The 12718-nt window shown below is 33.6% G+C and overlaps 1 protein-coding gene across 2 annotated transcripts in view; it reads left to right on the top strand.

Moving 5' to 3' along the window:
* VCAN (versican) overlaps nt 1-10412 on the top strand; it is a 115754-nt gene extending 105342 nt beyond the window's left edge. For both annotated transcript variants that reach the window (XM_082457979.1, XM_082457980.1), the window contains 3 exons: nt 3706-3850; nt 8953-9135; nt 9282-10412. In XM_082457979.1, coding sequence (XP_082314105.1) covers nt 3706-3850; nt 8953-9135; nt 9282-9409 — 456 coding nt within the window. In that variant the 3' untranslated portion in view covers nt 9410-10412. The remainder of the gene's footprint in view (nt 1-3705; nt 3851-8952; nt 9136-9281) is intronic.
* Nucleotides 10413-12718: the final 2306 nt, after the last annotated feature.

The following is a 12718-nucleotide window of genomic DNA, read 5'->3' as shown; positions in this document are numbered from 1 at the left end:
TGCATTTTCTTTTGGTCTTTTGCATACACACACACACACACACACACCTGCATCTTGAGAGTATGCGTAAAATTTGGATTATTGTACATTTTTAGGACTTTACTTTTTATTTAACTTAACACTTCCTTTAGTATCTTCCATCTCCTTGTATAGTGCTCAAAGACAAGATATTTGATGGTTATATACTGTCCCATTTGTCTGGCTATACCATGATTTATTGAATATATATTTGCTCGATAGATTTTTCCCACTTACTGCTAGTATAATATTTTAGATAAAATGTTGTTCACACCTCTGATTATTTTTTAGGATAGCATTTTAGAAGTAGAATTATGAGGTCCAAGGGTAGGAACTTTTTAAGGCTCTTGGTATGTATTGCCAACTGTTTTCCAGGCCGGTTATTTACTTCTGCTGACTTTGCGATTGTCTTGCTTGCTGTTTGCCAGCAGCAAACAACATCTCCGATCAGGGGCAGGTATGAATAGGGAGGAACGCAGCACACTCTGTGGTTCATTATTTCTAAATATGAAATTATTTATTAAACAACACCAGTATGTGCCAGGCATAGCTCCTGGCACTGAGGATACAGGAGTAAACAAAAGAAGCCAAAATCCCTGTCCTCAATGAGCTTACACTCTACTAAGGAGAAAAAATATAATAAGTAAGTAAAATGCATAGGATATTAGAAGGTAATAAGTGTTATGAAGAAAAATAAAGCAAAGAAGGGAGATGAATAGTGCGGTAAGGACAAGGAAAGGGGAGCACTGCACAGTTTACACGTGGTATTGGGATGCTGGAAAATTTTCCACCTTTGAGGACATTCACTGGTTTCCTGAAAGAGGTTAGTTAGAAAGTAAACTAGAAAGTATTGAGCTCCAAAATCCAAATTAAGTATATGAGGAACTCTGGGATCTTTCACCATAAAAAGTATTAAATGTAGATCTTTGTTAGTTTTAAGGAATTCTTATTCTTTTATTAATTTAATTTTTAATTTTATCCTGCTTTAATTCATCTGTTAAAGACAGCTTAGTTATACAGCAGCAGCAGGCTGAATGTGACGTTTATATCTGCATTGTTACTCCATTTCCTTTTCTGTTATCTATTAAAGGAGGGTAGCCGGAAAGAAAAAAAAAAAGGCAAAAAATAAGGCGTGGTGGGTGGAGGGTAAGAGATGATAAGAAAAGGGAAATAGGCAAAGAAAAGGAAAATAAAGAAATAATTAGAAACCCAGGTCAGATCAAATGTCATTTCCCGGTCGCAGGAAGACCTGCCAGACAGAGTGCTTTGGTGAGTATGGTCCTCTCAGCATCTTTCCCAGGGCCACCTAGGGGGTAACTCAGTGGTACCATTCAGGCTACTAGAGTTGAATTTAAATCCATATAATTTCTGGATTTCCACCAGAGAAATAAAAACACCCTTAATTCTGTGTTTTGGAAAAAAAGTCTTTATTAATCTTCCCTTGGTTCTTTGAAGTTTTATCACTTTTCAGAGACTCTTCTTTACATAGCAGAGGTCTCTTGTCTCCTCTCTTAATTTTGGCATGATTGAGGTGTATTTCAAAGCAAAGCTAAGCAAAGAGATTGAAGGAAAAGTAGAAGGTCTCTTAATCCTGAGGTTTTCAAACTTTAGGTCTTCTTCTCACAAATTATTTTATCAAAGATCTAGGTTTTTACCATATTTTAAAGCTTTAAAAACTGCATTATTTTCTGAGAAGAAAGAAAAATTAGAGCCATTCTGTAATATATTTATTATACCTTTTTAAAAGACATAAAGATAGCCATGGTGCTTTTGGGAGTAACTAGGAGGACCGTTTTTTGGCATGCTCTGAATTGGAAACAATTACCTTATCTCATATACAGTTCTTTCTTCTCTGACTTTGTCTTTTTCACATAAAATCTCTTAACTCACTGTTTCAGCCACAGACTTATTTTTTTCCCCCCTTGGTTTTTTTTTTTTTTTAATTTTTATTGGAGTATAGTTGATTTACAATGTTGTGTTAGTTTCAGGTGTACAGCAAAGTGAATCAGTTATACATACACATATATCCACTCTTTTAGATTCTTTTCCCATATAGGTCATTACAGAGTATTGAGTAGGGTTCCCTGTGCTATACAGTAGGTCCTTATTAGTTATCTATTTTATATATAGTAGTGTGTATATGTCCATCCCAACCTCCCAATTTATCCCTCCTCCCCCTTTCCCCCTTGGTAACCGTAAGTTTGTTTTCTACACACAGACTTATTTTAAATTTAATTCAAGGAAAGACTAATAGATCTGTAGGCCCAGAAGAAACAGTCACATTTGCCATTGTCACATAAATCTGAATACGTATTTCTTTCATATGAAGGAAATTTGTCTCCACCAGTCTGGTCAGCATTAGATGTGATTTAAATGTGACAGTAGGCAAAGCATATTGGGAAAGTGATACCCAAGTTGAGCCAGAGAGACAATGAACAAACATATCCCATATCACATTCGAGTTAAGAGACCGGAGGCTAGAAAGCTTCTCTCTCATTTATGGTCCAATATTATTTTCATCTCACTAAAGTTTGTTATTTTTGAATAGGCATAAGGACTGTGTTTTTCATATAATTATTGGTTGATATGGAGGTCACATTTTAAGGTAACAAAAAATTGAATGTAAACCTAGAAGTCCTGGGTGTTTAACATTGCTAAGTTTCAAGTTATTCCCAGTCTTGCTGGATTACTGTAAGAGATAATGCATACCAAGTACCAGAAGAGGGCTTCATTCATTACTGGTGCTGAATAAAAGACATGTATTACTGTGATGGAAGGCAAAAGATATTTCTGGTTATATGTCATTGCTCAAACTAGGGAATCAAGAGGTATCATCTGAAGATGTAGATATAAAGGTAACCAGTAGAAAAACATCAGGTCAATAAAATTCCTTTTAATTATCTGAACACACATTAAAGAAAAGCAAACATATATTTATAGTAAGACATATTTTTTAAAGCATTATCTTGTATATTAATATGCATAAATGTGATAAATGTTCCTATTAAAACAACTTCCAGATTAGATCATAAAGCAAAACACAACTGGATGATGCACGTAAGAATCATATCTAAAACAGAATTACTCAGAAAGGTTGAATATAAAATGATGGGCATAGGTATATCGGGTAAACAAAAAAATAAATATAGCAAATATATCAATTTATATGTATATCGACATAACAAAGAATTTGGATGAAAACAATTACATTCAATAAGACAAAGGTACTTTATAGTGGTAAAAATATAAAAGAAGGAATGACCATTTTATTGCACTATAATCACCTCTACATAAAATTATATGTGCACATAGGGTTTGGAAGAAAACATGACAGATTAGAGTGACGAGATTATGAATTTTTTTCTCTAGTTGTTCCACTTCCATAATGCTGTTACAATTAATAATAATGACGTGGTTAAAATTCTTAAATTGAGCATTGATTCCTTAGATGTATCTCATCGCCAAAGGAAAAAAATATGTATTTGTTGAAGAGAGACTTTGAGATATATACATTTTCCACTCAGAGTGTAAAAATCTTTTTCTTTACCACCAGAATTATTTCAGCTAGATGGTTCAACAGAAATTGTTGAGTCCATTCTAATTTAATCGTGCAGTAATGGCACTGTCGCTTTTATAATATGCTTCTCTTTGACTGTCAATAGTTATCTTCTCCCTCCATTTTTACAGCAATATGAGAACTGGAGGCCCAATCAGCCAGATAGTTTCTTTTCTGCTGGAGAAGATTGTGTTGTAATTATATGGCATGAGAATGGCCAGTGGAATGATGTTCCCTGCAATTACCATCTCACCTATACCTGCAAGAAAGGAACAGGTAATGATTACCCCATTAATAATGTATACTTAATCTGCATTTCAATTATCAAGTAAATTCAGGAAGAATAAATGTCATTCTTTAAGACATAAGCTGGATGTCACATATGGCATCTCTTATTGCTCTGGAATGTTTTACTTTTTCAATATAATTGAAAAGTTTGTTTTCAGTAATGTGTTCACCTTAGATTTCAAGTGCTTAAGATAACAATGTAGCATTTATGTAGAAAAACTACCTGGCAGTATTTTTAAGAAAAACAATTGCCAGCCCGAGGGCCTATAAACCTGTTTATTTTGATGAGGAGAGCATTAAAAAAAAAAAAAAAAAATTAGTTGTAGAATAAATAAATAAATAAAAATGTTAAAGAAACAAAAAAAATTTTAATTAGTTGGCAACAATAAAAAACTGGTATGTATCATAAAATAATGTGAAGTTTTTACTTAAGAAAAAAAAAGAACACCTGGTGCCATCTGGCCCATGTTCAAGTTTATCAGTGGTTTAAATACTGCAGCTGAAAACTACCGCCCTCCCTTGGTGGGACTGTGGTCTCCAATTCATTGCAGTCCTCATTCAGACCTTTCCTCCTTTTTGGTTAAGTTCCTGGTCTTTATAGACATTTGAGTTTTTCACTCATTCCCTTAGAAGCTCCATCTATACACATAAACCATAGAACAAAAATCCATCTCTATATCTATTGTTGAATACCTTCAAAATATGATACAATAAAAACATTTATAATATGTTTATGTTAATAATATAATGAGAATTGCTTAGTTGATATTAAACAGATAAAATTAAGAAAGCTGATTTTTGAAAGTGTTTATCATTGACCAATATGTTTGAATTCTAAGGCACACTGTATAGACTTCTTCCTTAAAAAATAGGAATTCCATAAAAATTTATAAACCTATTTGCAATTGATAATGGTGTTAGAACATGAGTATTTAATCTCTATACCCAGATTTTACCCACCTCAATTAAACATACGAAGTACAAACGCAAAATACAAAATCCATTTGACTTATTTTTGAATATAAAAATAATAAAACTAATAATACACTCTATAGATATTTTAGGAAAGACAAACACCACTAGAGAAATTCTATCAAAAGAAAGAGAACAGTAAGATACACAAAGCTGAGATGAAACTCAGCTGTTATCCATGACTACTATACTCTGCCATTCTCTTGTCTAAAGCAGAATTCATTCTGAATATCTTTTATGTGTGAGCAGCTTTCCCGACTATGTACGTTACTTCCGCACTTATGCGATGGAACTTGTGAAAACAGCAAATCAAGTTATTTGCTCTTTTCCCTGTTTCTAGTGTAAGAAGTCTTTAAAGAACTGTTTGTCTTTATCCAAATGTCATGTTTGCCCTCTTAGATCTCCAAATGTTCCCTGGAGTCATGCTTTTCATTTTGTGATCCAAACATTCTTTTATTTCCGGTGTTATTTTTTCCTATGCCAGGGTTTATTAGCAGCAGCACTATTAACATTTTGGGCCAGACAGTTCTTACTTGTGGGAGCTGCCCTGTGCGTTGCAGAATGTTTAGCGTCATCTCTGCCCTCTATGCACTGAATGCCAGTAACATTCTCCTCCACTCCACATCCTCCTTTGCTTTGTGACAACCATCCATGTCTCTAGCCATCGCCAACTATCCCTGGGAAAGGAGGGAGAGGAGGAAAACTGCCCCAGGTTGAGGACCACTGCCTTATCTAAAAAGGATTCACAAAAGTAACATCATGGTAGACATTTCCCAATGGGGAAAGATTTACAAAACATTAGGTCTACCTCATTAAAGGAGAAAAATAAAACAAAACAAAATGATTCATATATTTTATCTCCCTACTGTCTGAATTTTATTTGTGTAGGCTTAATTCTTTGTTAATCAGTACTCTGGGGACTGTTACGAATTTTATAAATGTCTGTAGACTTTTATAAATGACACTTATTTTTCCTTTCAGATATTTTAGACATCTTTAAACATACAGACCTAGGTCGTTTTAATTAAATACTTGCAAAGAAGGATTATATTATATATAAAAGACTTTTTTAAAAAAAAAAAAAACACCACCTCGTTGCATACTATCTACACATCTTTGCAGCATCCTGCAGGTTCCTTTCAATCCCATCCATTTACTTCCCAAATCCAGCCATAGATAATGACTTAATACCCTTTCTTTTCTCGTTAGAATTATCACATATGCTTGTATCTGTAAACAAATTGTTTAGTTTTGCACATTTTTGAACTTTAAGTAGAATCATACTGTTTGTATTTTGTGCATTGCTTTTTTTGTTCAGCATTATGTTTGTGAGATTTATCCATGTTGATGCATGTAGCTGTATTTCTTCATTTTGGCTGCTGTGTAGTATTACAGTATATGACTATATAACATCTTATTTATCAGTTCTCCTGCCAGTGGACATTTGGGTTACATTCAGTGTTTTCACTATTATAAACAATGTTTCTACGAATATTCTTGAACTTGTTTGTGGTAGATCTCTGCAAGTTTCCATAGGGTGTTTTTCCAGGAGTGAAGTGCAGAGTCATAGGATAAATGCACCATCAAATTCACTAGAAAATGCCAAATTATTTTCCAAAGTGGTTGTACCAATTGTCACTCCCACCAGCAATGTGTGAAAGGTCCCATTACTCCACATCTTCTCCAACATTTGATATTAATGGATTTTGAAATTTTTGCCAATCTGGTGGGTATAAAATGTTATCTCTTGTGATTTAATTTGCGTTGTCTTGGATACTTCTCCCTGGATATCTTTTCATATACTTTTATTTATAGCTCTTCTTTTTGTAAGGTTTCTGTTCATGTCTATTGTGTATTCTTTAAAATTGATTGCTTCTCTTTTATACATTGATTTGTGAGAGTTTTTAAAAATGTCCTGGTTATTAATCCCTTGAAAATTATATGTTGCAAATATCTACTCCCAGTTTGTAGCTCGTCTTTCCCCATGGCATTTTTTAATGAACAGAGTTCTTCATTTTGTTGAATTTTCCTTTATGGTTTAAACCTTTTTGTGTCTTAAGAAATCTTTACCTATCCTAAAGTCAGAAAGCTATCCTATGTTGTTTTTAAATGTTTTATAGTTTGTCTTTTACATTTATATATTTAAACCATCTAGAATTGATCTCCCATGGATTCTCTGAGGTAGGGAACCAAATACATATTTTTTCCATATGAATACCCAATTGTCCAAGTGAAAAAAACTACCTTTTCCCCACTGCTCTGCCATGTTGCTTCTGTCAAATATCAAGCATATGTATGTGGATCTATTTCTGGTCTGTTTGCCTGTCCTTGCTAGTACCACACTCCCTGAATTATTTTAACTTTATAATAAGTCTTCATTTATAGTTTTGGAAGAAATCTGTATATTGCTTTCCTCTCAAATTTAAAGACAACTTCTAATTTGTCAGAATCAAGTATAATGAGTTATCTAATTGATAATTTTTAACCTTCCATCTCATTCTATCTGATACTTGCTAGTATCTGGACCCTAGTATAGACTTTCCATATTACAATAAAAGAAGTGTAGATATCCAGATGGGGGTTTTCATTGAACTATATGCATAGTGTAGATTATTAAGTGAAAATGACATATTATTATAGAAATCTCAGTTTATCTTCTAGGAATTTGTAAAAATCAAATACATACACAAATGTTTCTAATTTCTTAGTTATAGATAGTAGGACTTTATAATCTATTTTTAGGTTATGTCTATCTGAGTGACAATTTCTTATGTGAACGAAAATATATGCTTGGATTGTGTTTCATTAAAGACAGTTTTGTTTGCTATGGGTCAGTACATTCTAAGCTGTTTTGTCAGGCAGAAGTAAATTAAAGGAACTAAATATTTAAGTTAAACCTACATTTGTCATTGCAAAAGAATATGGTTATAAACTGCCTTTTGAATATGTAAATAAATTTAATATTCGTGAACTTTTGACATCCAAACATCTTGGTACCAAGGTTTCTGGTAATCATCCTCCCATTGAAGATTTACATTATTTCATGAGAGAATATGACATGCTTATCAGGTGGGCCTCATGATGGCATTCTTAAAGTAAACTATTGATAGGAAATGTCATTTAGGGAAATTATATTGAAGTTAAGTTATATTTTTATTAGAGATGTATAGCAAAACACAATCACTTAATAAAAGTTAATTTTTAAAATATATCATTTAAAACAAGTACACTAATATTGAATAAAATTACAAATTAATACAAATTCAGTTGAACCAATTTTCCCAGCTTCTTGAATTTCAAAATTGTGAAGTTTCTTTTACTACTATTTCCTTTTTACTATTTCTACCATCACTAAGTTTGTTGATATACAGAATTTTTTATTGTGGGTTAAAAATGATGGTTATATATTCCAAGATTTACCTTTACTTACCCTGCTTAAGAGTTGAAATTTATATTTATAAGGTAATTACAAAATTGAAGCATGAATACTATGTCCTGACTTGCTCCCTGTCTCTGTACAGAAGACAGAAAAGAGCAAATAAACATAATTGAACCTGGAGATATTTTATTTATAGTGAAGAGTCCGTATTTTATCCATATTTTGGACATATTTTGTCCGCATTTTGAAGCTATGATGTTATTATAGATTGTAAGTTTTTTTCAGGGAAGTGACAATAATAGTTAATTATTACAAATCTATTATTATTTGAAGTGAAGGTGGGTAATAAATAAAAACTTTGGGATGGTGATGAAGATAACATCAACAGGCCACATGGTGGCATGAGACAGGAAATTCCAAATTCCTTTTAATTTGGAACTTTTTTCAGAAAAGTAGCACCTCCAAATGGACAGATGAATGTATGAACATATGCCCTATGGTTCTTTAAAAAAAAAAAAAAAAAAGCACAATTCAAGATGACAGAATCTGAGATTCAAACTAGGCCCAGAGCCTTACTATTTAGTTTTGTCTTGAAAATTTTCAATTTCTTAATCTAAATGACTGCTGAAGGTGCTTGATTGGGTATAATAAAGAAGGAAAGAGAGGAAAAAAAAAGAGAAACTCATGCCAATAGAAATATTTAGATTATTTGGAAATAACCCAATTTACTTTTCTTTAGTTGCTTGCGGCCAGCCCCCTGTTGTAGAAAATGCCAAGACCTTTGGAAAGATGAAACCTCGTTATGAAATCAACTCCCTGATTAGATATCACTGCAAAGATGGTTTCATTCAACGCCACCTTCCAACCATCCGTTGCCTAGGAAATGGAAGATGGGCTATGCCTAAAATTACCTGCCTGAACCGTAAGTGGTCCTTTAGAAAGAGTGGACAACCATGCTATAACAACTACTAGACACCCTCATTTTACGGCTACGGTATTGGTAGTTTAGGGTATGGAGCAAGTAATATTGTTGTGTTTTCTTTTCTTTCTTTCTTTCCTTCCATGTAGCATCTGCATACCAAAGGACTTATTCTAAGAAATACTTTAAAAATTCCTCATCAGCAAAGGACAATTCAATAAATACATCAAAACATGATCACCGTTGGAGCAGGAGGTGGCAAGAAACAAGGCGCTGATCCCTAAACTGGCGAACATGTGTTTTCATCATTTCAGCCAAAGTCCTAACTTCCTGTGCCTTTCCTATCACCTCGAGAAGTATTATCAGTTGGTTTGGATTTTTGGACCACCATCCAGTCATTTTGGGTTGCTGTGCTCGAAAACATTTTAAATGAAAGTATTGGCATTCAAAAAGAAAGCAAACAAAAGGAAAGAAAATAAGGGCAGAACGTAACCATTTCCAGACTATCTAATTTCTTTAGTTTTCTATTTGCCTCCAGTGCAGACCATTTTATAATGTATACCAGCCTACTGTACTATTTAAAAAGCTCCATTTCAGCACCAATGGCAATGTAAATAAGATGATTTAATGTTGATTTTAATCCTGTATATAAAATAAAAAGTCACACTGAGTTCGGGCATATTTAATGATGATTATGGAGCCTTACAGGTCTTTAATCATTTGTTGGGCTGCTTTTGGTAGTTTGTTTAGGCTGGAAATGGTTTCCCTTGCCCTTTCTCAGCAAGATGGAGGATGGCTTTTCCTGGACAATTAACAAACACAAAGTTTTGTAGGTCACCGCACCATTTCCGCCCTAGGTACAGCCGGCTTCCATGTGATGCTGAAGCCTGGCTGGCTAATGGGATCCCAACGGAACTAGAGACTGCAATGTGGAACTCTTTTTTTGCTGCATTCCTTTTTCCTCACTTACAAGAAAGGCCTGAATGGAGGACTTTTCTATGACTAGGAGCATTTTTTAGGGGTCAAAGTGCTAATTATTAACTCAACTGGGTCTCCTTTTTAATGGCTTTTATAACACTAACTTGCAAGATTACAGATCAACAACATTTCAAATGGATATAGACCTAGGGTTCTGGAGGGAGGGGGATTTGTTAAAACAACACACATTCAAAGAAAGAAATTTTGTATATATAACCATTTTAATCTTTTATAAAGTTTTGAATGTTCATGTATGAATGCTGCAGCTGTGAAGCATACATAAATAAATGAAGTAAGCCATACTGATTTAATTTATTGGATGTTATTTTACCCCAAACCTGAACATCGACATAGTATGCTAGTTATTTTTCAGTGTTAGCCTTTATACTTCCCTCACACAGTTTGGAACAATATAATCTAGGTACTCTGTCCCTGATTAAATAATGTGACGGATAGAATGCATCAAGTGTTTATTATAAAAAGAGTGGAAAAGTGTATAGCTTTCAGCAAATGATGTTTGCCCATTCTAAGCAAGGAGCATATATATAGAAATAGTGTGGGCGTTGCTTCCTATTAGGTGGAGTGTATGTGTTAAAATTTCTCCCTATCTCTTCCCACTCTGTTTTCTCCCCTTAATTTGAATAAAATGACGCTGAAGATGACTTTGAATCATTATCCACTTAATTTAATGTTTAAAGAAAACCCTGTAATGGAAAGAAAGCATTTAGGAGTCTTTCCCTAATTTTAGTTAGAATGATCTTGAGAAGACAACAAATAAAATGCAAATAGAAGAAGAGCAGACCCAACATGGATTCTTTTTCACAGAACCTCTTTTGACTTAGAAGGAACCACAGTAGGCACAATCATACACACTGTCTTTAGGCAAGTTCTCTTGGTTGCTGCATTAAATGTGATCCACCTTTGGGTGTTCTAGAGCACAGAACAGTTCTGTGTCTACCTATTAGGTTTTAATTTTTCCTCTTTCATTACAATGCACATAATACGTTCCTGTATTTATATTATAACGTGTATAGTGTAAAATGTGAATGACTGTTTTTTTTTTTTTTTGTGAATGAAAATCTAAAAATCTTTGTAACTTTTTATACCTGCTTTTGTTTCACCAAAGAAACCTAAAATCCTTCTTTTACTATACTGTGACTGGTCTGGTTATTTACAACTTTAAACCCTAATGTGCACCAACATTTTTACATTCTAGATCTATCATGAAGTACAAGCTGCTGGCTTGGATGAAATGATTTTATGGCTAGCAGAGAGGTGATTATAAATGTCCCTGCAAAAACTGAGATAGTAATTCTGATAATGTTTACATATACATTCTTAGGCATTAATCTCAAATATGAAGGAAACATGCAATAGGAAAAGTGATAGGTCACACTTACAGAATTCTTCCTATCAACCAGGCCAAGTGTTTTATGTGCATCATCTTTCAACAAGCCTAAGAGAGAGGCTGTTAATGTCTGATTGATGAGGGATCAAGCATAGAGAATTCAAGTCATTTGTCCCAAGTTACATAGTTTGTTTGTAGTGGATGCAGGTAATCTCCAGAACCTGCATAATACTCTCAATAAAAACATAAAATATTATGTTCTCGATTGTTATACGTTTAGGAGGGTAATTTACTGGCTAGAAGATCATATCTAAAAAAAAGATCAGAAGATGTCAAAAACACCAAGTTCCTATCCATCCAGATACTCATCCATCCCTTTATTTTCATTCATTCACTATTACTAAGTACTTACTGTGTATTAGGCACTGTACTAGGCCCTGGATATTCAGCAGTAAATGAGCTAGACAGGTCTGTGCCAATGTAAGATTTTTATACTGGATGCATCCCATGGGAGTTATTTTACAGCCCATTCTATTCAATATCTTTATTGATAATTTGGAAGAACAAATCCATTATATATTCTGCAGTGGTATAGAAGATATCATAAAGGACAAAGGTGAGTGGAAAATTATTCTGAGGTTTCTTTCTTGGAATGTCAAAAATATATGGGAAGTTAGGCATGAATAGATACAGAAGAGATTCTTTTCCTTGCTTAGCTTGTCCTTTTAATGTGCAATCTGTCATATCTTTATACAGAACTTTAAATAGAAATTATCCAAGGGAGTATATAAGAATTTGTATTACTTGTGCATATACACCCTTATTAGATGTTTATAAATCCATCAGATAAATTTTTATTGATCTAGGTGCAAATAATAGAGTCTATGGGATGTTCCATTACCCACAATGCTGGAACAGAGTGAGAAGTTTAAGGAGACTCAACACTAAAAGTCAGCCAGAGGTGGTTTTCTATTCATCTCTAAAAGCTAGGTTGCATATCAGGGGAAGAAGAGGTGGTCTTCTGGGGTAGCTGAAATGGAAAAGAGGTATGAGAGATTATATCGGGAGGAATACATCATTTTAATGTGATAGCAAGTAGAACTTTGCTGATCTTAAGTGAATTTTCAATTACAGTACAGGAATTAGGAACTGGATTAGCCTTGAGCTAATTGTGCAGGAGTCATATATCATGCAAAATAAAGTTGTGGAGTTTGAAAATGGACAGAAAAAATATAATAGGTTTCAAAAAAGTTCAGAGTT

This window comes from Balaenoptera physalus, assembly GCF_965194825.1.
Source record: "Balaenoptera physalus genome assembly, chromosome: 3".
Classification (NCBI taxonomy): domain Eukaryota; kingdom Metazoa; phylum Chordata; class Mammalia; order Artiodactyla; family Balaenopteridae; genus Balaenoptera; species Balaenoptera physalus.
Note: the sequence above shows the minus strand (reverse complement) of the source record. Positions and strands in the feature narration are given on the sequence as shown.